Source organism: Octopus sinensis, linkage group LG12, assembly GCF_006345805.1.
Source record: "Octopus sinensis linkage group LG12, ASM634580v1, whole genome shotgun sequence".
Taxonomy (NCBI): Eukaryota; Metazoa; Mollusca; class Cephalopoda; order Octopoda; family Octopodidae; genus Octopus; species Octopus sinensis.
The window spans coordinates 66,466,299-66,490,298 of record NC_043008.1 but is presented as its reverse complement, the minus strand read 5'-3'; the positions used below and the strand labels follow the sequence as shown (position 1 = coordinate 66,490,298).

At 37.4% G+C, this 24,000-nt stretch overlaps 1 protein-coding gene across 3 annotated transcripts in view; it reads right to left on the bottom strand.

The window, feature by feature from the left end:
• Window positions 1-24,000, bottom strand: part of LOC115217861 (death-associated protein kinase 1) — a 337,561-nt gene that overhangs the window by 181,328 nt on the left and 132,233 nt on the right. For all 3 annotated transcript variants that reach the window (XR_005001521.1, XR_005001520.1, XM_029787571.2), the window contains exons 2-4: window positions 15,410-15,628; window positions 7,231-7,369; window positions 1,324-1,447 (exon numbers count right to left, since the gene is read on the bottom strand). Coding sequence is in view for 1 of the 3 variants with exons in the window: in XM_029787571.2 (XP_029643431.1) it covers window positions 1,324-1,447; window positions 7,231-7,369; window positions 15,410-15,628 (482 nt within the window). In the remaining 2 variants the exon portion in view is untranslated. The remainder of the gene's footprint in view (window positions 1-1,323; window positions 1,448-7,230; window positions 7,370-15,409; window positions 15,629-24,000) is intronic.

Below are 24,000 nucleotides of genomic sequence, written 5' to 3'. Positions count from 1 at the left end.
GTATGAAGAACATGTATAGAATGCTATGTTGTCTGATGGAGGTGTATGGAATGGCATGTTTTTGATGAAAGAGTGTGGAATGGTATGTTGTCTGATGAAAGGGTATAAAATGGTATGTTGTATGAAGAAAGAGTGTGAAATGGTGTGTAGTCTGATGAAAAGGTGTGGAATGGTGTGTTGTATGATGAAAGGGTATAAAATGGTATGTCATCTGATGAAAGTGAGTGGAATGGTATGCTGTCTGATGAAAAAGTTGGAATGGTATGCTAGCTAATGAAAGAGTGTGGAATAGTGCATTGTCTGAGGAAAGAGTTTGGAATGGTGCATTGTGTGATGTAATAAAGAGCAATAGGAAGATAGACCATTTACAAACTAGAGAGAGAGAGAGAGAGAAGTAAATTTATTTCACTATGGTGCTATGATTTAAACTATATCAGCATTTCACAGAAATCAATAACTCGTAATTGTTACATAAAATTTAGAATGTTGCTGTGTGCGTGTGTTTGTGTTTGTTTCCTTTGCATCATTATATGTATAGATGTGTATGTATATACTTTCATGGCTATAAGTCAATGTGAGTGTGGATGTGTAGGAATTAGTGTTTTTGTGTATGCGTGCATATGTGGAGTTATATGCGTAGGTGTATGTGTTGGTGTCTGTAGGTGGCTGTGATTTTATTTATGAGTATAGGTGGTGTATCTGTCTGATTTAGTACTTATTTCTAATGCTCCCTTTTAATCCCTTTCAAAGTGTTCATTGCTTGAAGCAAAGCCAAGAGAATAACATCAAGACAGATAAATACTAGCCAGACTTTTATAATCCAGCCAGCCCATTATAGCCATACCTCATCATGGCACCAACATCAGTGCTTTTTACATGGCACTAACATCAGTGTTGTTTGTTCCTTCTCGAGCCATGCCTGGCTCATAAGGGCCGGTTTCCCGGTTTTTTGGCGTATAGGTTCCCCACCTGGACGGGACGCCGGTCCATTGCAGGTGAGCTGCAAGATGCAGGAGGAAAGAGTGAGAGAAAGTTGTGGCGAAAGAGTCAGCAGAAGTTTCGCCATTACCTTCTGCCGGAGCCGTGTGGAGCTTAGGTGTTTCGCTCATAAACACACATATATCGTCCGATCTGAGATTCGAACCCGCGATCCCTCTACCGCGAGTCTGCTGCTCTAACCACTAGGCCATGTGCCTCCACACTAACATCAGTGCTTCTTACGTGGCACTTTGCATTGGTGCCAAGCATTACATTTGACAGAATAATCTGAATGGTAAAGGGTTAACAAAAATTTAATAAATTGAATAAAATGTAAGAACTCACCAACAAATTCAGCAGTTCCCATCATGGCACGACTATCAATGCCAGGTTTTAATTTCCGTGACAATCCAAAGTCTATCAACTTGATTCTCTGACTTGTCTGGTTTACCATGAGGATATTTTCTGGCTGTGAAATAAGAAAAATGAAACTGAAACATCTGTTGATTTTAGGTCAAAAACTATCATTTTCGAAGATGGTTCTAGAAAGCACAAAATATATGATAGGAAATATGAATCGCTCCAAAACCATCTCTGTTTCTAGAGATACTAGAAATAGGCATAGGACTGGCTGTATGGTAAGTCATTTGCTTACCAGCTACACGGTTCCGGGTTCAGTCCCACTGCGTGGCACCTTGGGCAAGTGTCTTCTACCATAGCCTCAGGCCGACCAAAGCCTTGTGAGTGGATTTGGTAGATGGAAACTGAAAGAAGCCTGTTGTGTATATATATATATATATATATATATATGTATGTGTGTGTGTCTGTGTTAGTCCCCCCAACATTGCTTGACAACCGATGCTGGTGTGTTTATGTCCTGTAACTTGGCAGTTTGGCAAAAGAGATCGATAGAATAAGTGTAGTGTCGATTTGCTCGACTAAAGGCGGTGCTCCAGCATGGCCACAGTCAAATGACTGAAACAAGTAAAATTGTAAAAGAGTAAAGAGTATTCTAAATTGGCTGTCTTAAAGTATTCATATTTAAATCCAAAACTTTCCGGCACCAGTGGCATCACTCTCATCGTCATCATTTAACCCTTTCGTTACTATATTTCTGACCAAAATACACCCCTTATGTGTTTCAATTAATTTCTAACGTAATCATAAATTTAGTCTGGTTTCATTAAACAACTATAACTTTTTTATTTATCAATATATTAACATGAATTTTGGAAGATAATTTAATGAAATGTTCTCAACCAATTCTATACTATAATTTTTGTCACAAAGTGACTCTAATTGCAGGTAGATACAGGTAAATTCAACAATATATAAAATTATAAAAATTTTGTTCAAACATCGCTATAGAAAATGGGTTATTAGCTAATATTCAATTGGGTATACAACAAAATTTTACGATAGAATTTGTTATTCTGGGTAACTTTCTGATACCCATAATAATATTTATGGCAAAACAGGCCTTAATTTCATTTAAGGTTGTGGGAAATAACAAACTATCCTTTCTTTTGCTTTGTTTATGTTTAGCGTAACGGTTCGTTTCCGCCGTAATGATTTCAAATAGGCTCATTCGAAAAAGTAAAAAGAAATAGTTTAAGGCTTTACTCTTCTGGGAAAGTCTGTGGCTTGGTCCAGTTTCTTCAGAAAAATCACCGAAAGAAACAGTTTTTAAATTTTCACTCCATTCAGGTGCCAATTCATTTTCTTTATCGCTGTCGGAGCTCTCAGATTCACTGTTTTCACTTTCGGAAAATGAAACATCAGATTCATTATCAAATACCACATGCTTTTTTTTCTTTCAGTCATAGAGTTAGATTTATGAAGGTCTTCAGTAGAAAATCCTTCGAATTCTGACTCGCTGCTTGATATAATGAAATTCGTATCCATTTTTTGTCAGAATTACAAATTTTGAAAACACAATAGGAACAAATTTCGGAAAAAAATCTCCCATAATTCACGGAATTAAAATTACACTTCGATTTTTGTACAAAACTGTAGTTGAACTGTTTACGAAGTATAATACGTGTTTTCATGAATGTACTAAAGAGATTTACTCTGATATTCTCATTTAAATATGAATAGGTAAATTCGGGCGGTTTGGGGCGGCTTGGTCACATTAACCAAAATTTTTTTCGGGCGGTTTGGTAACGAAAGGGTTAAAGTCTGTTTTCCATGCTGGCATGGTCAGACGGTTTGACAAGTGCTGGCCAGCAGGGGTGTTATCCGAAGTCCAATTGTCTTTTGTGACACAGTTTCTATGGCTTGACGCCCTTCCTAATGCTGACTATTTTACAGAGTGTGCTGGGTGCTTTTTATGTGCCACCAGCATGGGTACGTTTACACAACATTAATACACGCGCATGTTAGATGACACCGGCACCTGTAAAGGAGAGGCTTTATGTATGCATGGATGGCAACAACTTTACTTGGCTTGAAACGTCATTTATGTAAAAACGAACTTTTTGCTTATGTTCCAAATCAGCCATGGATAATTCAAGTGATATGAACAACATTGAAAGGTATTACAGCATTGACACTACAAGCTTTTGATCAAGCGTCGGTTCTCTTGAGAATTGTATGCATTCATTTGGGTAATTTCTATCTCTGTTCTTATTCTAACGTCTCTTAATAAGAGGACTGTATATACACCTTGTGGATGAGCTGGCAGAAACGTTAGCGCGCTGGGTGGAATGCTTAGCGGTATTCCGTCTGTCGTTACGTCCTGAGTTCAAATTCTGCCGAGGTCGACTTTCGGGGTCGATTAAATAAGTACCAGTTATGCACTGGGGCCGATGTAATCGACTTAATCTGTTTGTCTGTCCTTGTTTGCCCTCTCTATGTTTAGCCCCTTGTCGGTAGTAAAGAAATAGATGGTGGGAAAGTGAGATGTACAATGACAGATGAATGTCAGAGGCATATAAAGTTGGCTATAGAGAATGGGGAAACAAATGCAGGGGAAGGGGAATGGTGTCAATAGCAGATATGGCAGAGCAATAAGAATGCTAGCAGACAAGAGGGTGTTAATGATGAGAGCTTCCATACAGTTTACCAAAGACACTCACAAGGCATCAGTCAGCCTGGGGTTATAGTAGAAGACATTTGCCCAAAGCAGTATGCGGTGGCACCAAATCCAAACTGTGGTTGTTACAAAATGAACTTCTTAACTACACACCATGTCAGAATGAATAACACTGTGTAACACGATTTTTGTCCTTGGGAAGCAGCTGTTATTTCCTATTTGCTTACCCATAGAAAGTATGAAAAATGGCTGATATTTCCTTCAAACTTTATTTTTGTCACATTTGTTCAAACCCCAAAGAATCCCTCTCAACACATGGCTATGATGTTCTCGAACTTCTCCTGTTCATGATCAGAGATGTACACACATTGTCAGCCACTAAGGGATATGCTCAATTTGTCTGAAATGTTGTGAAAAATAGGTCAGTTTCAAAACATTGATGTCCAAATTACAAAAGCAAAGTTTGAAGGGAATAGTAGTCATTTCCTTTGATTGAAACAAATAGGAAATAACACTTACTAACCAAAGACAAAAATAAAAATAAAAAATCTTGTTACACAGTGTAATATACATTTTGGCAGTTGATACTATAAATTCCTTTTATAGGAAAGACTTAGACCCCGTGTGTATCGTTGGTGATTTTTTCCTCCGTCTTCCCTTCCTTGGACCTTTCCTTTATGTTTCTGATGAAGAGCTCCGCTCGAAACATTAAATCCTCCTTCTTTCTTTCCTTCCTGAGCGTCCAATAACACTATACTTGTTCCACGTCCTCGCATTGTTGCGTTTTCTCTTTGTGTTTCCATGTTTGGATTAACTTTATATATGTACATATAAGCACATCCTTATTGTTATCAACAGTTTTGATGGTTGTGATGTTAAGATAGTTTAAAATGTTACACTCGAATAGTTAATAGCAGTTAATGAATAAACACTTTTAAAATAACTGCCTTAATACAGACCAGTTATAACTTAAAACCTGCTTTTATGCTCCTCAGCAAGGTTTGACATAACAGTAAGCTTTAGTGATAAAACAAGTCTCACTTTAATGTCACACTTGAATAGTTAAGGAAATCTACTTGTAAAATAATTACCTTGAGTTAGACCAATTTTTTTCATATTACAATGACAAATCGAATGTAAAATGTAATAATATATAAATGCGAGTTTCAAATTTAACCGCAAAATGGGTGTAAGGTGGAGCGGGGTGGGATGGGGAGCGAGTGATAAAGTGGACAGAAGTATAACTGATTCGAATGACAAACCTTGAACTTGAGGCCTTGACTAATAAACTATTGAACTTGGAAGTATGGAAAATAAAGATGACCTTGATTGGATTTGAACCAATAACATATAGGGACATACAACAGGATTTTATCTGGTATTCTACTGATTCAGACTTTCATTGTCCTCTTCCTCCTCCTCATCACCATTTCAATGTCCAACTTTCCATATCTGCATAGGTCAGACAAAGTGTAGTGAGTTAGATTTCCTACAGCTGGATGCCCTTCCTGTTGACTCCCCTCAACGGTTTCCGAGCAAGGTAAAATTTTCCTCTTGGCCTGACAGGTTTCCACAGAATATTGGAAATGAATAGTTGTTTGTGTGACAATGATACACATTTACAACTATCATGCTATTTGAAACCGAGAAGATACAAACACAAATACAAATACGATCTGATGAGCTTCTTTTAGCTTCTATCTACCAAACCCACTCAAAGTTTTATGATTGGCCTAGAGCAGGGATGGGGAATCTGCGGCCTTAAGGCCACATGCGACCTTCTGCAGCCATTGATGTAAATGTTAATATATATTTTTAAGACCTTGATTTTTTCGCCTATAGTTTTTATGCATAAATTTACAATACACACACATATATATAGATGAGAGGAAATATAAGTGTTCAGTGATGTCACTCCCAGAAATTGGAAGCATTTTTCTATGAACTTAATGAATATAAGTTTAAAGCAACATGGTTATAAAGACAACATTTCCTTGTCAGTCACGCCAGCCTAGTGGGAGTGAGTGACCTGACATGTGATACATGTAGAGTTCCTGTCCCATATACCTCCTCGCTGTGGTCTGCGCTACATACTATTCAGTTAACTGTAGACGTGACTAAGTTCATAGTGACTTGTGAGATTGTAAGCTTGAGTTAGTTATAGCTCATTTGAAAGTGTACATTTACCAGTGCATGTGTTATTTTGCAGACTTACTTTTTATCACTGAGACTTTATTAGTAACAATGATTGAATTCATTGCTACTCTGTTAGGCCTACTGCACACTGTTCCAGATAAAATGGTCTTAGATAAGACAGAATCAATCAGCATCCGAAACCATGTTCTTGGAATCTTGGTCATGACTTTAGCAACTGTCATTGTTTTGATTGAATTGGATTATCACATTTTTTTTAATCCCTAAAGGATGAAAGGTAGAGTTGATCTCAGTGGGGTTTGAACACAAAGTGCAGAGAGTCAGAACAAGTACTGTGAAGCATTCTGTCTAATGCACCAATGATTATGCCAATTCACTATCTATACAGACATATATATATATATAGTAAATTCAGGGTGAATACTTGATAAATGTAAGCACCTGTATATGCCAGCTAGTAGCATAGGTGAGAGAATATATGTATCAAATGAAATAAATGAAAAACAGGACACAAAGGATGTTGCGGTACATATGTTTCGAGCTTTATAGAACAACTTATTCTTACATCAATGCATAATCAACATAACAGATAGTTCAAAAGCCCTCTTCAGCCGCATGTAATTGCATCGAAACATATGTACCGCAACATCCTTTGTGTCCTGTTTTTCATTTATTTCATTTGATATATATATATATATATATATATATATATATATAGCCTGAAGATTGCATGAAGGCTCCAGAAGAGTAATAAAATGCTGTCTGTGTTGTTTTCATTAGTAGCTTATTAAAATATATACTGTTTTCATTAAACAATATTTATCTCTCACCAAATGGAATACTCTTTGTGTTGACCTTACCTTCATGGAACAGTATTCTATATAACAAATACTTTAGTACTTTATTTCATTAACTGCAGAAAGACAAAAGATGTGCTTGAAGAAATATAACTAAATACAAGGCATTTTGTCTGCCACATCTTAATAATGACAATAACAATAATAAAAAGAAAGAAATGAGGAAAAGGCAGAGGAAGATAAATGGAAAAGTCAAATTTTTACCTTAAGGTCCAAGTGAGCAATTTGGCGATCATGTAAATGTCTTAAACCATCCAATATTTGTTTAATAAATGCTGATGCCTCAGCTTCACAGAGTTTATCTCTTTCAGACAGATAGTCAAAGAGTTCTCCACCTGGCACCCTGTAAGAGAAAATAGAATTGGGAAAATGTCAGTAGGAATTGAACCTTTCAAGAATGGTGACACAGTTGGCAATAAAACTTAACACAAACAGAGTAGAGCTTAGGATCTAGGGACCAGGCATACTGTACTTCCTTGTGACCGTCTCACAAGATCAGATGTAAGAGATTGCTATTTCAAGGAAAGTAGTCAAAACAAAGTGTTGGAATACCAACTGAAGGAATTTTGCTTTACATCTTATCATTGGCACTGTGCTGTGTCTATAGCCAGATAATTAACTCTCTAGAGGCCCAGTCCATCTAGCCGCAAGAAGTACAGTTCAAAACAACCCATGATATATTTTATTGATTTGAATCTCTTTCTCTTCCCAATAATCACCAGTATGCAGGGCTGTATTATCAGCATTATGGAACCTTATATAAGTGTCATATCATTTGTGAGGTCTCTCATGAGTGCTACTAGTAACATGGAATCCAGTACAATTGTTGTATGGTTGGGTTGTCAGCAACTAAACTGGCACTTCCACTAGGCTTACCTGGTGATGAGGGTTGCTAGAAACCCAGCCAGACTAAAAACAAGACCTGTCAAAAAGATAGATGAATCTAGTGTTGGTTCAACGACTATCTAGCAATAGTATGGGCCCTCAGAAATTTCAGGCTGGTGTCTGATGTGCTGGAAGATCATTGGCAGAGTGAGGGACCCAGTAGCTTTTGTTAAAGCATGTCTCTAGAACCCACTTCAAACTTAGGTTATGTTTGCTCTGATAATTAGCAGTGACTTGGTCACTGCTAATTATCAAAGCAGACAGAATTTTAGTTAATACTGCCATAATCCTTGTTTTCAGTTCCTCTTTGGTGTTACAAGGAGTTTTGTCGGTCTCTTGCTCAACTGTGCCCCACTCATAAACGTCAAGGGGGTTGCAGTCTGGGGAGTTAGATGGCCAGATGTTAGGGGTGATGTGGTCACAGAAATTGTCTGATAGCCAGACATGGGGGTCTTCCAGCAGCTACCTTTTTTACCCAGGGCAGCACTATCTCCTCCAGGCACTTGATGTAGGCCTCTGTGTAGAGTCTGAGGCCACGTGAAAGATGAATGGAGGTAAAACATTGCCATCACTACTGATCATTCCAAACACTGTGATGTTGACTGGATGTTTGATTTTTACCACTCTTGGTATATGTTTTGGAACATGGCAAACTCTCAGATTGATACCCAAACACTCTGAAATGTTTGTATTGGAGCTTCTGGGATGAATGCCAAGCAGTACAGCATGTTGTCTCCAAATTTCTGACAGAGTGAATTGTATCACGGTACCGTTTTTCTCACAGACGGTGCCCAACTGACCCTACTATACTGTGTAGTTGACAAATTCAAAAACAAACAATGTGCATGCACGAAATTAAAAGTATAAAATGGCGACAATTGACCCATTGCACACTGTGTGTGTGTGTGTGTGTGTGTGGTGTGTGTGTGTGTGTGTGTGTATATATATATATATATATATATATATATATATATATATATATATATAAAAAACAGAAGGCTGAAATCCTTTCTGTCTCTGAACTGGAAACTCTAAATTACATAATATCATATCTACGCAGTTGGTGCGATGCTTTGCAAGGAAGTGGTGGTGGTGGTGGTGGTGAAATATGACGGAAAACAGAGGAATGGCCATTCCCTGATATTGTTAGCATGTATGCATGTGTGTACAACATAGGCTTAAAGTCCTCTGTTTTGTTCCCAACCTCACTATCTCTTTTCCTCCCTCTCCCTCTCCCTCTCACACACACACATAATCACAAACACTAATAGTACAACTTAAAGTACCACTGATACTACTAATACTTCTAGCTCCATCACTATCACAAGACAATTGTTGCTATATTTCACATGATGTGTGTGTGTGTGAGTGTGTGTGAGAGAAAGAGAGACAGAGTGAGAGTGGGTTGTGTGACTTACTTTTAGCAGAGCGCTAACAATTGGTTTTTCTGGTGCCATCTAATGTGTGCTATACACTCCTAACTCACCAATACACATGTAATTATATATATATATATATATATATGCATACCTATGTATGTATGTCCATATAATGCTTTTATATATAGCTTCATTGTCTCTTAGATGAACACAAGGCATGAAATAATGTTTTATATTGTGTAACGGTTCATACTTTATTTTCCACCCCCAGGAGTATTGTGTGACATAACTATGAATCTAAATCATGTGGGTAGACTAATTCTGTAAATTGTAACATTTGCAATAACATTTCGGCTTCAGGTCAGAGGCAATTGTTGTCTGAGACAACAACAGGAGAAGTACTTTGGTTAAGAGTAAGCCACTACAGCTTATACTCATCAACTTGAAGAAAGCCTTTGACTGAGTTCTGAATTCTGCATCTTAATGGTTAGCAGCAAAAGGAAACTGATGGATGGCTTGTAAGAGCCAGGTAGGTCATGTGCGCAGATGCCGTTACCAAGGTGAGAACTGACAATGAATTCAGCAGCAAATTTAGTGCACATCAACCATGGCCTGATGCTCTGTTCTCACCAATTCCAATATAGTCCTCTTGACTATAACAGAGGTGTGTAAGACCAGCTGTTTATAAGAAGTCCTGTATACTAATGATTTAGATCTCAGATTTTGAAAAGGAATTCCAACCACTGATTTAATGTTTTAGTCACATTGTCTTGAATGTACAGGAAGGAATTACAACTGTGTTTCGTGGTCTGCTACCACAGCAGCTCCTTTATAGGGTCCAGTTAGCTCAAGACATCATCAGGAGGAACCACGTCCGGTTTTGGCCCAAACTCCTCTACCGTTTTGACGTGGCGGGGCCCTCCCTTTCGGAGGTGTCTTCAGCTCTGGTGTTGGGTGCATGTCTTCTTTCTTCTGTTCCCTGGCCTCTTCGATGTATCGTCAGCAAGTGTCAGCCGGTGACTGACTGACTTGTCAAATTTTTCCCTTTAAATACCTGCTGCTAGATGAAGATTTTAGTGTTGCCAGGAACAAAACTTCCCTAGTGTGCTGGTGCCACATGAAAAAGCAAGCAGCCAGTGTGCTCTGTAAAGTGGCTGGCATGAGAAGTCATACCACATTTGGAAAGTATACAAAATCTTAAGACCAGTGAAAAATCCTGCTGAAATTAACTCCTTGATGACCGATATATTTGACTATTTTTCATTATGTATTCATTAATGGCAAATAGAAAAAGATATACATAAACCTAAAGAAATGTTTAGCATTTAAAGCCTCTCTCTCTCTCTCTCAAATGTCTTATCGTCCTTGAGCTGCATTCTGCATCTATAAGCGCCTTAATCCAGTTTGATGATTGACAAGGAGTTCATTTTAGCAATTTTTTCACTCGTCTTAAGATTTTGTCTAGCAGTGTATGAACAAGCACCACAAATCCCCCAAGTCATAATTTGATAAGAACTAAGTCAGACTGTGATAACTTTTCCAAATCATAACAGCATAGGACAGCAGACATTGATGATAACGATGATCTTTTATCTGCTTACATGAGCCAGGATCAGAGTACATGAAGAAAGAGTTTTCTATGGTGGGATGGGACACCTTTCCTGATGCCAGCTGTCTCCTGTTTCCAAGTATGGTAACAATCATCCTAGTCTATTGAACAATGAACAGCCAAGATACACTTTCACAGAGAGCTCCAACCAAAGAACACCATTTCATAAATCCAGCCGTTTGCAACAGTCAAGAAACCCGGACATGTTTACATGCATACACATACAATGGGCTTCTTCCAGTTTTCAGCTGATTTCAACTCACAACATATTAGTCAGCTCACAACTATAGTAAAAGACACAGCTTCCATGCAGTGGGACTGAACTGCTAACCACATGGTCCCAAAGTGAACATCTTAAACACACAGTACCTTATCCAAATATTTATCTAATGTGACTTAATAGCGGGACTTGCTAGAAATGTAGGAGTGCGTTGGCATGAATACCTTGTTGTTGTTTGCTCCCACTCCTGGTCTGATTTTACTGAGTAGACCTATAGTCAAGGGTATTTCAGTTGTGGCCAGTTAGTCTTTTCAGAACTATGTAGGATTGTATTATCTAAAGTATTCGTTTTTTAAAAAATAATCTGAGTTTGATTTAAAGAGAAGACTTAGCTGTTATTTCTAGTTAATTGAATGACTATATAGTAGCTCCCTCATTGGTTATCTTACTTCTTTAAAACTGTCAATTCTCTGTAACAGTTTCATGAATGACTGTCTTCCTGTCGAAGGAAGTTGATATCACAATTGTTTAATGCCATGGGAACTGAGATCAGATGGCAACAACCAGGGGTAGAAATTAAGAAAAAAAAACTTGAGATAGTATCATCATCTTCACCATTATAACCACCACCATCATCAATAGTGTGACATTTATTTTCTTCCATGCTGGCATAGATGAGACAGGTCACTTTCATTAAGGTTATGTCCAGTGCAGTGCTAACTAGGTCATGTAACTCATTGAAAGACTTTCCTAATATCACACACAACAAAAACCAGTCTGTATAACTATTGTTCATACAATAAGCTGCTTAAAAACCCCACATCAAACAGGAATTTCAAGGTGGTTGCTATTGTTATGAGGTCATATAAGTCTGGTTGCCTGGTTGGTCACTGTCAGCTTTATCAACCTGTGCAGCCAAGATAATCTTGTGGGAGAATGTTGTAGGTTATTATCAAGTTTCATTATCATCATCATTGTTGTTTTATCGGCAGAATTTCTATGCTTGCATGAGTCAGAGAGAATTTCATCAGGGCAGATTATTCTATGGCTGGATGCCTTTCCTCTCACCAGCCCTCACTTTATTTCTTGAATTCCTGTTATGGCCTGGAGGACAATGATAAAAAGGAGGGGGACTGAGGGCTGAGCATTGATGAATGCTTACCTGTACCCTAAATTTTATAAGTGTTTGTATCTCCTTGTCTTGACATCATGTGATTGGAATTGAATGATGTTCATTTAAAACAATAGTCTACAAAATGACATGCCTGGCCATGGGAAAATATCGCTTTGCTTGGAAACAAGAGGGGCATGTGGTAGTAGAAAACTGCCTCACTAAACTCCACCCAACCCATGCAAGCATGGAAAAGAGGATGTTAAAATGATGATGATACATATATAAACACATGCTTCCTCCTATGGACTTCTTTCAGTTTCCATCAACCAGATTCACTCTCAAGGCTTTGGTCGGCCCGCAGCTATAGTAGAAGACACTTACCCAAGGTGCCATGCAGTGGGATTGAACCCTGAATCATGTAACTGGTTCTTACCACACAGAATAAGTAGCTTCTTACCAAACAAAATAAAATAAGAAACTTTTACAAATTGTAATTACAGGCTAATTAGTGCTGGTTAGAACTAGTTAGTGTGGGAATTAAAAATTCCACAAGTCTAATTAGATCCAAAGAAATAAGCTATCAAAACTCAAAGCAGAAAAATAATAGCTGTTGTTATTGCTTAGCCTCAGGTCAGTTCTGACAGTGCATATCTATGATTTTAAAGAGATTTCAGACATGACTACTACCTTTCTGTCCTTCTCCTGAGCATCCTTTATCCAATGTATCTCTCCCTTTTGAAAAGGGTAGAACAATCTTTCCATAACCAAGAATTGCTTTTAGTTAACTCTTTTGATACCTGTTTCTTTATTACCTACAAGAGGCTAAACATAGAGGGGACAAACAAGGACAGACAAATAGATTAAGTTGATTACATCAACCCCAGTGTGTAACTGGTACTTATTTAATCAACCCCGAAAGGATGAAAGGCAAAGTCGACCTCGGCAGAATTTGAACTCAGAATGTAACGGCAGACGAAATACCGCTAAGCATTTCGCCCGGCATGCTAACGTTTCTGCCAACTCGCCGCCTTCTAACTCTTTTGATACCAACCTATCTGGGACCATTCTTGGTTCTATGATACAATGTTCCTATTTTAAAATTATCTAGATTAAAATCTCCCATAAAAATTTCATGCTAATTTATGATTCATACACCAGCTTAACAATAAAGTTATTTTACTATATTCTTCCTTATTTTCAGAACTAATTGAATTTCAACTGAGATTTTGTAACAAAAGGATTTTAAATGAATTTTCCTGTAGAGCTCCCACTCTTTTCAAAGAACTAACAACTCATTAATTCAATTTAATTAATTAACAACAAACTTGTTTTCCCAGTTTCATTTCCTTATTAAAATAAATTTGTATCTGAATAATTATATATAGGTCGAAGTGTGGCTATCTGGTCAGAAGTTGTGTGTGTGTGTGTGTTGTGTGTGTGTGTGTAGGTATGCATGTGTATGTATGTATATGTGTGTATGTATGTACGTATGTGTGAATGTATGTATGTGTGAATGTGTATGTATGCATGTATACCTGCAAACAAGCATGCATGTAAATGTTTGAGAATGTGTGTGAACGTGTTGCTGTCTCCATGCCTGGACCTTTCATGGTAGTCGTACATGAATGTCATACAAGCAGTGTCCTTTGTTTCCAAAATTCTGTAAAAGCATGCTTGGTCATGGGGAAATAGATGAGGGTTTTGGTGACTGGAAGCTCATCTGGCTGTAGAAAATCTGCCTCAACAAATTCTATCTGACCCATGCAAGCATGGGAAAGTGGACATTAAAACAATGATGATGATGATTGGAGTAATTGTATAGTTTACACTGCAGCCATGAAAATTTGGAATACAGCTCATAAATCTACCCCAAGAACTGCAAGCTGTCTTCTAACACAGCCAGGATTGATCAGTGACTTGTAAAAATAGTTTAGTCATCAGAAACTGCATGCAAGCCAATTGGCAACAGTGGGATTTGAACACATGGTGTAAAGGGATACAACTGGGTACTGCAGAGCATTTTATTTTGACTAATACTCAACCAATTCTGTGATATTACTCACACTAGGGAATTTTAGAGATAAGTGTTATTTTATGAAGATATGGCTGCTATTTCAAGAAAGTTGAGTGACCACTTAGTGGATACCTTGTTGACTTTAAAGATATCATTGTATTGTGTTGTTATGTGTTGAGTAAAACTGTTTGTATGAAAGACAAACAGGGTAAGCAAGGTACACATTAAACTCATGAAACTTTGGATCAAAGTTTACAATGCTTCAGTGGTTAGAGCATCAGGCTGTTTGTTGTATTCTTGAGCAAGACACTTTATTTCATGTTGCTCCTGTTCACTCAGCTGTAGAAATGTGTTGCAATGTCACTGGTGCCAAGGTGCATCGGCCTTTGTCTTTCCTTTGGATAACATTGGTGGCGTGGGTGACTACTGGTCTTCCATAAACAACCTTGCCTGGACTTGTGTCTTGGAGGGAAACTTTCTTGGTGCAATGCCATGGTCCTTCATGACCAAAGGGGATCTTTACCCTTTACTTTAAAGATATATTAGCTATACAGATACATTTTTTTTTCATATAGAATACAGGTATTTGAATCAACCAAACACACACTGTTAAATAAAAAGCACAGTCTAAGAAAAGAAAAATAAATTCCTTGATGAAGGTTTTTGCTGAAAATATCAGGATTTAGTTATTTCTTAATTCCCCTAGCATACAAACATAACCAAACTTGCACATACTATTAACCAACCGATTAGAGATTACCACTTTTACTTCTACGATACAAACTTTGTTTTAAACCTTCATGTCCTTTCAAACATCAGTTTAACAATGACAAAGTTATTTTACTAAATTCTTTATTACTTTCAAAATTAAATGAATGAAAGCTCTGTATAATGGTAAAAAAGAGGTTGACCCCATTGATAGCAACCCATCTAAAATTGTCCCTAGTTCTATGAGGCAAGCATTTAAAAAAAATTATTTGAATTAAAAACCTTCTGTCAGAATTTCATGTTCCAAGCACCAAATTGATAATGATTAAGTTCTTTTATTAAACTCTTCATTATTTTCCTAAATAAGCAATGCAGTTCAATAGAAATATGGTAAAAGAAGGAATTAACCAGACTTTCTTGCATAACAGAAAATAATTCTTTGATTCATACTTACAGTTCAAGAATGAGGATGACTTCGGTCTTTGTCTCAAAGCACTCGTATAACTGAACAATGTTTGGATGGTCAAGTTCACAGAGAATTTCAACTTCTTTCCTGATGTCTTCGAGACTGGCACCTCTCCTACCTCCCGCACGACGTTTCCGAATGTACTTGGCAGCATATTCTTTACCAGTTTCTCTCTGTTTGCACTTCTTCACCACAGCAAACTGGCCACTACAAATAAGCAAATAAAACATAATGAGGATAACAACAACAACAACAACAACTTCTAACATTGGCACAAAGCCACAAATCTGGAGAAAGATAAGTTGATCATTTCAACTGACTCCCCCCTCCTCTCCCTCTATTTGATTGCTACTTTTACTTTATCCCCCCACCCACCCATGGAAAAGTTGACCTCAGCAAAACTTGAACTCAAATACTGCAGGACAGTTTGTCCATTGCTCTCTTGATTCTCTCAATGCACTGCAATGATAACAATGGTATAAAATTTTGGCACACAGCAATTTCAGAGGAGTGGAGTAAGTTGATTATACTGACCCCAGTACTCAACTGGTACTTACTTTATCGACCCTGAAAGAATAAAAGGCAAAGTTGATCTCAGTGGAATTTGAACTCAGAATGTAACGAGTCAAAAGAAATATTAATTTCAAATTTTGGCACAAGGCCAGCAAGTTTGGAGTTTGGTGGCTGATCAATTACATTGACCACAATACTCAGCTGGTGGGTATTTTATTGACCCTGAAAAAGGATGAGAGACAAAGTCAACCTTGGTGGAATTTCAACTCAGAATGATGATGAACGTTAAGATGACGAAATGCTGCTAAGCATTTTGTCCAGCATGCTAATGATTCTACCAGCTTGCTGCCTTCCGAACTGAATAACTTTTACTATCACCGCTAATATCCTTTCTATTATGGGCACAATACCTGAAATTACGTAGACCCAGGTGCTCGACTGGTACTTACTTTATCAACTTTGAAAAAAATGAAAGGCAAAGTCTAGGCGGAATTTGAACTCAGAACATAAAGATGGATGAAGTGTTGCTAAGAATTCTGCCTGGCATGCTAACAATTCTTCCAAATTGGCACCTTCTTGTGCCTATAGTAGAAAGAATTGTCATCACACTGGAAATAATAGTTTATCTCAACTGGGATGGTCATCTTTGGCTTTTATCCTTCTGAACTAGATAAGATAAGTACAATCATAAACATGTAGTTAAGAAATTAGTTTATTAACTAATTACTGTGTTCATCAACCTATCTACACGAGTGGATAAACTAAACAAAGAGTTGATGACCACCCAGCAAACATCACAAATGTAGTGGGTAGAATTCTATTAAGGCCTTTGAGTCAAGCATTACTAACTCTCTTGGTCACTCTTTGCAACTGGTATTTACTCTCTCAGATGTATTGATTATCATTTTTCTATGACCCAGGGAGATCGGGACTAGAACAATCCAAGGTGTTTTAAATTAATCCTAAGATCTTTCATATTGCCAGAAACAACAGACACTAGCCATAATTAAGCTTCTCACTGTGAAATCAAATTTCCCGTTTAATCCAGGATTACTGTTAAATATGTACAAAAAATAAATAAATAGATAAATAAATAAAAAGATAAAACAAAAGGAAAAAAAAACCATTGCCTCAATAAACTTGACATCATATCTCAACGGAAGATAATTTCAAACATGATATCCATTAACAAAAGCTAGATTGGTTTATAAAACATCTTTCCACACTTAAGGTTTCTGAAATTTTGAGTGGATATATCTGTTTTCTGTAGTAGTGAGGATAAAGCTGTAACTATTGTCAATGAATCAAATCCAAGGTTTTGTTATTTTTCAATAATCTTATTTTTATTATGTATTTTTCCAGTGCAATCAGGTACAGTTATGTGAACTTTGTGTATGTTCAGTGTTTTCTTTGGCTTTTGTGTTTTCTATTGTGTTGAAAGTCCTCTACATATAGGTGCAAGCTTGGCTTATGGTTAGAAAAATTTGCTTCCTAAACACCTAGTTTTAGATTCAGTCCAATTGTGCTGCATCTTGGACAAGTGTCTTCAACTAGAGCACCAGATGAGCCAAAGCCTTGTGAGTGGATTTAGTGGAGAGAAACTGAAAGAAATCCATTGTGTGTGTGTGTGTGTGTGTATGTGTTCAAATGCCACAGAGGTTAATTTTGCCTTTTATCCCATTGGGATCAATAAAATAAGTAATGGTGAAGCACTGTAAAGTTATTTCTTGAGTCATGCTGACTCATAAGGGCTGGTTTCCCAGTTTCTATGGCATATAAATTCCCACCTGGAAGGGATGCTGTTTTAGATTCAGTCCAATTGTGCTGCATCTTGGACAAGTGTCTTCAACTAGAGCACCAGATGAGCCAAAGCCTTGTGAGTGGATTTAGTGGAGAGAAACTGAAAGAAATCCATTGTGTGTGTGTGTGTGTGTATGTGTTCAAATGCCACAGAGGTTAATTTTGCTTTTATCCCATTGGGATCAATAAAATAAGTAATGGTGAAGCACTGTAAAGTTATTTCTTGAGTCATGCTGACTCATAAGGGCTGGTTTCCCAGTTTCTATGGCATATAAATTCCCACCTGGAAGGGATGCTGTTTTAGATTCAGTCCAATTGTGCTGCATCTTGGACAGTGTCTTCAACTAGAGCACCAGATGAGCCAAAGCCTTGTGAGTGGATTTAGTGGAGAGAACTGAAAGAAATCCATTGTGTGTGTGTGTGTGTATGTGTTCAATGCCACAGAGGTTAATTTTGCCTTTTATCCCATTGGGATCAATAAAATAAGTAATGGTGAAGCACTGTAAAGTTATTTCTTGAGTCATGCTGACTCATAAGGGCTGGTTTCCCAGTTTCTATGGCATATAAATTCCCACCTGGAAGGGATGCTGGTCCGTTGCAGGATTACTCATTTTTGCCAGCTGAGTGGACTGGAGCAACGTGGAATGAAGTGTTTAACTCAAGAACACAATGCACCACCCGGTCCAGGAATTGAAACCACAATCTTACGATCAAGAGTCCAACACCTACAGTGCCTCAAGCACTGGGATCAATGTAATCAATTAGCCCACCCACTCACCAAGAATTTTAGGCGGCGAGCTGGTAGAAACATTAGCACGCTGGGCGAAATGCTTAGTGGTATTTCATCTGCCATTATGTTCTGAGTTCAAATTCTGCCGAGATCGACTTTGCCTTTCATTCTTTCGGGGTCGATAAATTAAGTACCAGTTACACACTGGGGTTAATGTAATCAATTTAATCCCTTTGTCTGTATTTGTTCGTCCCCTCTACATTTAGCCCCTTGTGGGCAATAAAGAAATAAGAATTTTAAGCCTTGCATTTATAGTAGAAAGGATTATTAATATTATTAAGGTGGTGAGCTGGCAGAATCTTTGGCACATCGGACAAAATACTTTGCAGCCCTTCTTCCAGCCTTTTACGTTCTGTGCTCAAGTCCTGCTGGGGTCAAACTTTTGTCCAAGCATTTTGTCCAGCGTGCTAACGATCCTGTCACCTTGCCATGTTTCTGGTGTGATGATAATAAATTGATAGCAACAATGGTAATGAAGAGGAGTGCAAGACAACGAAATTATCGTTTGACATGAATTAATTTTTCGAAAGAGAGGGTAATATAAATCTGTGTCTTGTATATTGTAGAGACAAGCAGTTTGCCAGAGTCATATCACTTCAACTTTTGGTCTCAAGTGTTTCTGTGTGTGTGTGTTGTGTAAAATGAAATAATGTATTTCTCTATGCATGTGTTTGAGTATGTGTGCATTGATGTATATTCAAGCAGTCCACAAGATTTATTAGTCTGACTTTACGTTTCTAGTAGTTTTCCACTGTGTATGCATGTGTGTGTGTAAGAGAGAGAGGAGAGAGAGAGAGAGAGAGAGAGAGAGAGAGAGAGAGAGAGAGAGATAGAGAGCAAAAGCCGTATTTTTGATGAAGCACATTGCTTTTCGTTTTTGGATTTGGTTTGCAAGATTCTTTATATGAGTTCATGTGTTGAAGCATATTCTGTTGTGTTTGGGGAGAGTCATTTTCTTTTTGTGTCTTATAATTTAATACACTCACCGGTAAAATTTCCACTTATTTCTTATTTTTATTTTCCTAAAATTTTCGTTGCGTCTTGCAACCTTTTCAGTAGTCAAGACACAATGAAAATTTTAGGAAAATAAAAATAAGAAATAAGTGGAAATTTAACCGGTGAGTGTGTTAAATTATAAGGCACAAAAAGAAAATTACTCTCCCAAGACACAACAGAACACACTGCTTTTGTTTCAGTTACTTTAGAAAATAATGAATTTAGTAAAATATCTTCATCATTATTAAGCTAATGTTTGGAACATAGATTAACATAGTTTTAATGAAAGGCTTTTAATTTAAACCACTTAAAAAACAAGAAGTTTGTACCAAAGAACCAGGAACAGTCTCAGGTGGGTTGGTATCAAAATGGTTAAACAGTGGAATGTCAAGGACAACCTGTGGCTGTTCTATTGACGAATATTTAGTAGTGGCATTTTAATCCAATACAGAATGATTAATGGGTGTTTCTTTGGTCTAAAACCAAACCAATTGGAGCAATATCTCAACCACATCAATATGGATAAATGTGGTGAGTGCATTGATGAAGGCGATACTAGAACAGAAAAATACTCATGCGTGTGTGTGTTCATAATGCAGAAAGAAAATATGTGCAGGACACATAATTGCATGTATGCACTTGTACAGACAAGCATATACAGACATATGTATTATTCCCACATTGCAATGCTATTGTGTATGTGTTCATATTGTAGACACAAAATACACATGTATGAATTATTCACATATATATATACTTGTACATGTGTGTGTGTGTGTGTGTACATTGTTTGTAGACTTAAGTAGAAAAAAACATACATATATGCTATATATACATATAGTTATGTGTTTGCTCATATTGTACATAAATGGACATATACATGTACACACACAATTTAATACACATACACACATACATGCAGGCACACATACACAACCTAATTTCTAAACATGCACAGAATACAATGCTGCAATTACATTGTTTTCAATAAATAAATGAAAGAATTGGTTCAACTGGATAACCTGAATAAAACAAAGGAAGAATGGTATTTGCAGAACTATTGAGACTTCTATCAGACATCATGCTTTGTGGCAGTTTAATTCGGCTGCCAGGGAAACATCTAGTAAGTGTAAAGAGATGGAGTGTTTGGCTTAAAGTTGGTTGTTTTTACAATTTTCTCCCCACCCAAATAATCAGTAGATTATAATAAAAATTTGAAATATGTAATAGAAAATTCAAGAGAAGACAGACGGAATTGAAAGAAGATTGAATGATTTAACCATCATTAAGTTGGCTGGTTGTTTGTATTTATTATCTGTGGTCTGGAAACTGAATGTAGGGCAGCCTAGAAAAATGAACCTTCAGTGTCTCCCAGAAAATGTCTTCGATATTGCATGAGTGTTGTAAATGAATGCCATTCATTTCCAATATTCTGCACAAAACATGTCCGGCCTCGGGGATATATTACCTTGCTTGGAAACAAGAAAAGGTTGGTGCCATGAAAGGCATTTAGCTTTTATATATATTATCATTTAATGTCCATTTATCCATGCTTATACATGTCTGATGTAATTCATTGAGGCAGATTTTCTATGGCTGAATAATGCACTTCCTGCCATGTTTTGTACATAAAAATGCATGTATTTATGTATAAATTTTTTATACAGATATATATGTGTGTGTGCGTGTGTGTGTATATATATATCATCATTGTTTAATGTCCACTTTCCATGCAAAATATATATATATATATATCTTTTATCTTTTACTTGTTTCAGTCATAAGACAGCAGCCATGTTGGGACACCACATTGACTTTTCAGTTGAATGAATCCTTTCTAATATAGGCACAAGGCTTGAAATTTGGTGGGGGGAGGGGACTAGTCGATTACATTAACCTCAGTGCATAACTGGTACTTAATTTATCGACCCTGAAAGGATGAAAGGCAAAGTCACCCTCGGCAGAATTTGAACTCAGAACGTAGTGACGGGTGAAATACCGCTAAGTATTTCGTCCAACACGCTAACGATTCTGCCAGCTCACTGCCTTTTAGTTGAATGAATCAATCCCAGTACATATTTCTTTAAGCCTGGTACATACTCTGTGCAGCAGAAACATATGTTGGTCATTTTAACTAGCTAATTATGCTGTATAACTAACAGTTAAATTAAAAGAAAAATTTGGTGATGTACCAGTCTTCATATTCTTTGTAATTGTTTGAAATTTACACTCCCAAAAGTAATTGTAATCCAGAGAAACAAACCTGGATTTACCCATCAGAAGAATTACCATGGAATTTCCCATACTAAATGATCACTGATGTTTATTACTACTTGATGCAGTTAGCAGAAACCTGAAATATACCTGAGAGCTATTATAGTACCCACCTGAATAATTTATCCTTATATAGCCATTTTATATTCTTTTATTCTTTCATTCTTTTACTTGTTTCAGTCATCTGACTGTGGCCATGCCAAAGCACTGCCTTGAAGAAGCACCACCTTAAAGGAACACTGCCATGTAGTTGCGAAGCAAGCTTCTTATTTCTTTATTGCCCACAAGGGGCTACACACAGAAGGGACAAACAAGGACAGACAAAGGTATTAAGTCGATTACATTGACCCCAGTGCGTAACTGGTACTTAATTTATCGGCCCCGAAAGGATGAAAGGCAAAGTCGACCTTGGCGGAATTTGAACTCAGAACGTAACAGCAGACGAAATACTGCTAAGCATTTTGCCCGGCGTGCTAACGTTTCTGCCAGCTTGCCACCACACAGCCATGCCTGCACTTCATATAAAAGGTATGTTTTGGTCAAAGACTGGTCCAGGCCATGTCTCAATAACACCACCTGACAGGATCTATTAAATCATTTTAAAGTCAAGTTTTGTGGTATTATGGCCCATTCAAGTAGGAGCTTGTTGTTGACTAAGATGTATTCCAGTATTGGTAGCCTATGATAGGATGCTTTCCTTCTTTGATTTATTTTGAGATATTGTTAAATAGAGCAGGGCCTGTTGAGGAAAAGAAGTTTTTCTGCAGTGAATTTATGTGTCATGAACCTGAATAAGGGGCATATAACACATGGCCCCAGCATTGGATGAATTCTGAATCTACTGTTAAGGTTGTTTAAGCGATGCTGCTGGTATATTCTTGATATATAAGCAGGAAAACAAATCTGTTCTTACTTATTTTATACCATACCTGAAATCTTTCCTACATTGGATCTGGAACTTAAGTGAACCATGAAAATACATACCGGAATATGTCTGTGTGTGATTTTACAAATACATGTATTTGTATATTGATCTGTTCGTGTACATGTGTACTTAAGTGGCAAGACAAATCCATATATGCACATTAATATAGGCCAAATATACTGTTGATACATGGAGGCACAATGGCCCAATGGTTAGGGTAGCGGACTTGCAGTCGAAGGATCGCGGTTTCGATTCCCAGACTGGATGTTCTGTGTGTTTATTGAGTGAAAACACCTAAAAGCTCCGTGAGGCTCTGGGAGCAAGTGGTGGTGACCCCTGTTGTACTCTTCCACCACAACTTTCTCTTACTCTCTCTTCCTGTTTCTTGAGTAATGCTGCAATGGACTAGCATCCCGTCCAGCTGGGGGGAACACACACGCCACAGAAACCGGAAATCTGGGCCCATGAGCCTGGCTAGGCTTGAAAAGGATGACGTTACGTTTATATATATATATATATATATACTCACACACACACACATATAATTATTTGCAGGATATTATTGAATTGAGGTATTTTAATAAGGACACCAAGTTACGGTCGAGAATAGCATATCCATGTATCAACATCATCATCATCATCATCGTTTAACGTCCGCTAGCATGGAAAGCGGACGTTAAACGATGATGATGATGATGATGTTGATACATGGATATGCTATTCTCGACCGTAACTTGGTGTCCTTATTAAAATACCTCAATTCAATAATATCCTGCAAATAATTATATGTGTGTGTGTGAGTATATATATATATCATCATCATCATCATCATCATCGTTTAACGTCCGTTCTCCATGCTAGCATGGGTTGGACGGTTCGACCGGGGTTCTGGGAAGCCAGAAGGCTGCACCAGGCTCCAGTCTAATCTGGCAATGTTTCTACAGCTGGATGCCCTTCCTAACGCCAACCACTCCGTGAGTGTAGTGGGTGCTTTTTACATATATATATATATATATATATACTCACACACACACACATATATATATATATAAGTCATCTGAAAGTTCATAAATCAGGAAAAAGATGCACTCATATATTTGTCAATAGAGTGCGTATATTATCTGAAGTGTACAAATAATACCAACGGGTTTTGCGCTAGGAGCACAATGGAGTGTTAGGTGACAATCTGATTATATAACCTTACACTCATCAGAGGTAGCTGATATGGAATTAAATATGGTGACTGCTCTCTATTGCTGGAGGTGAAAGGACACATCCGGT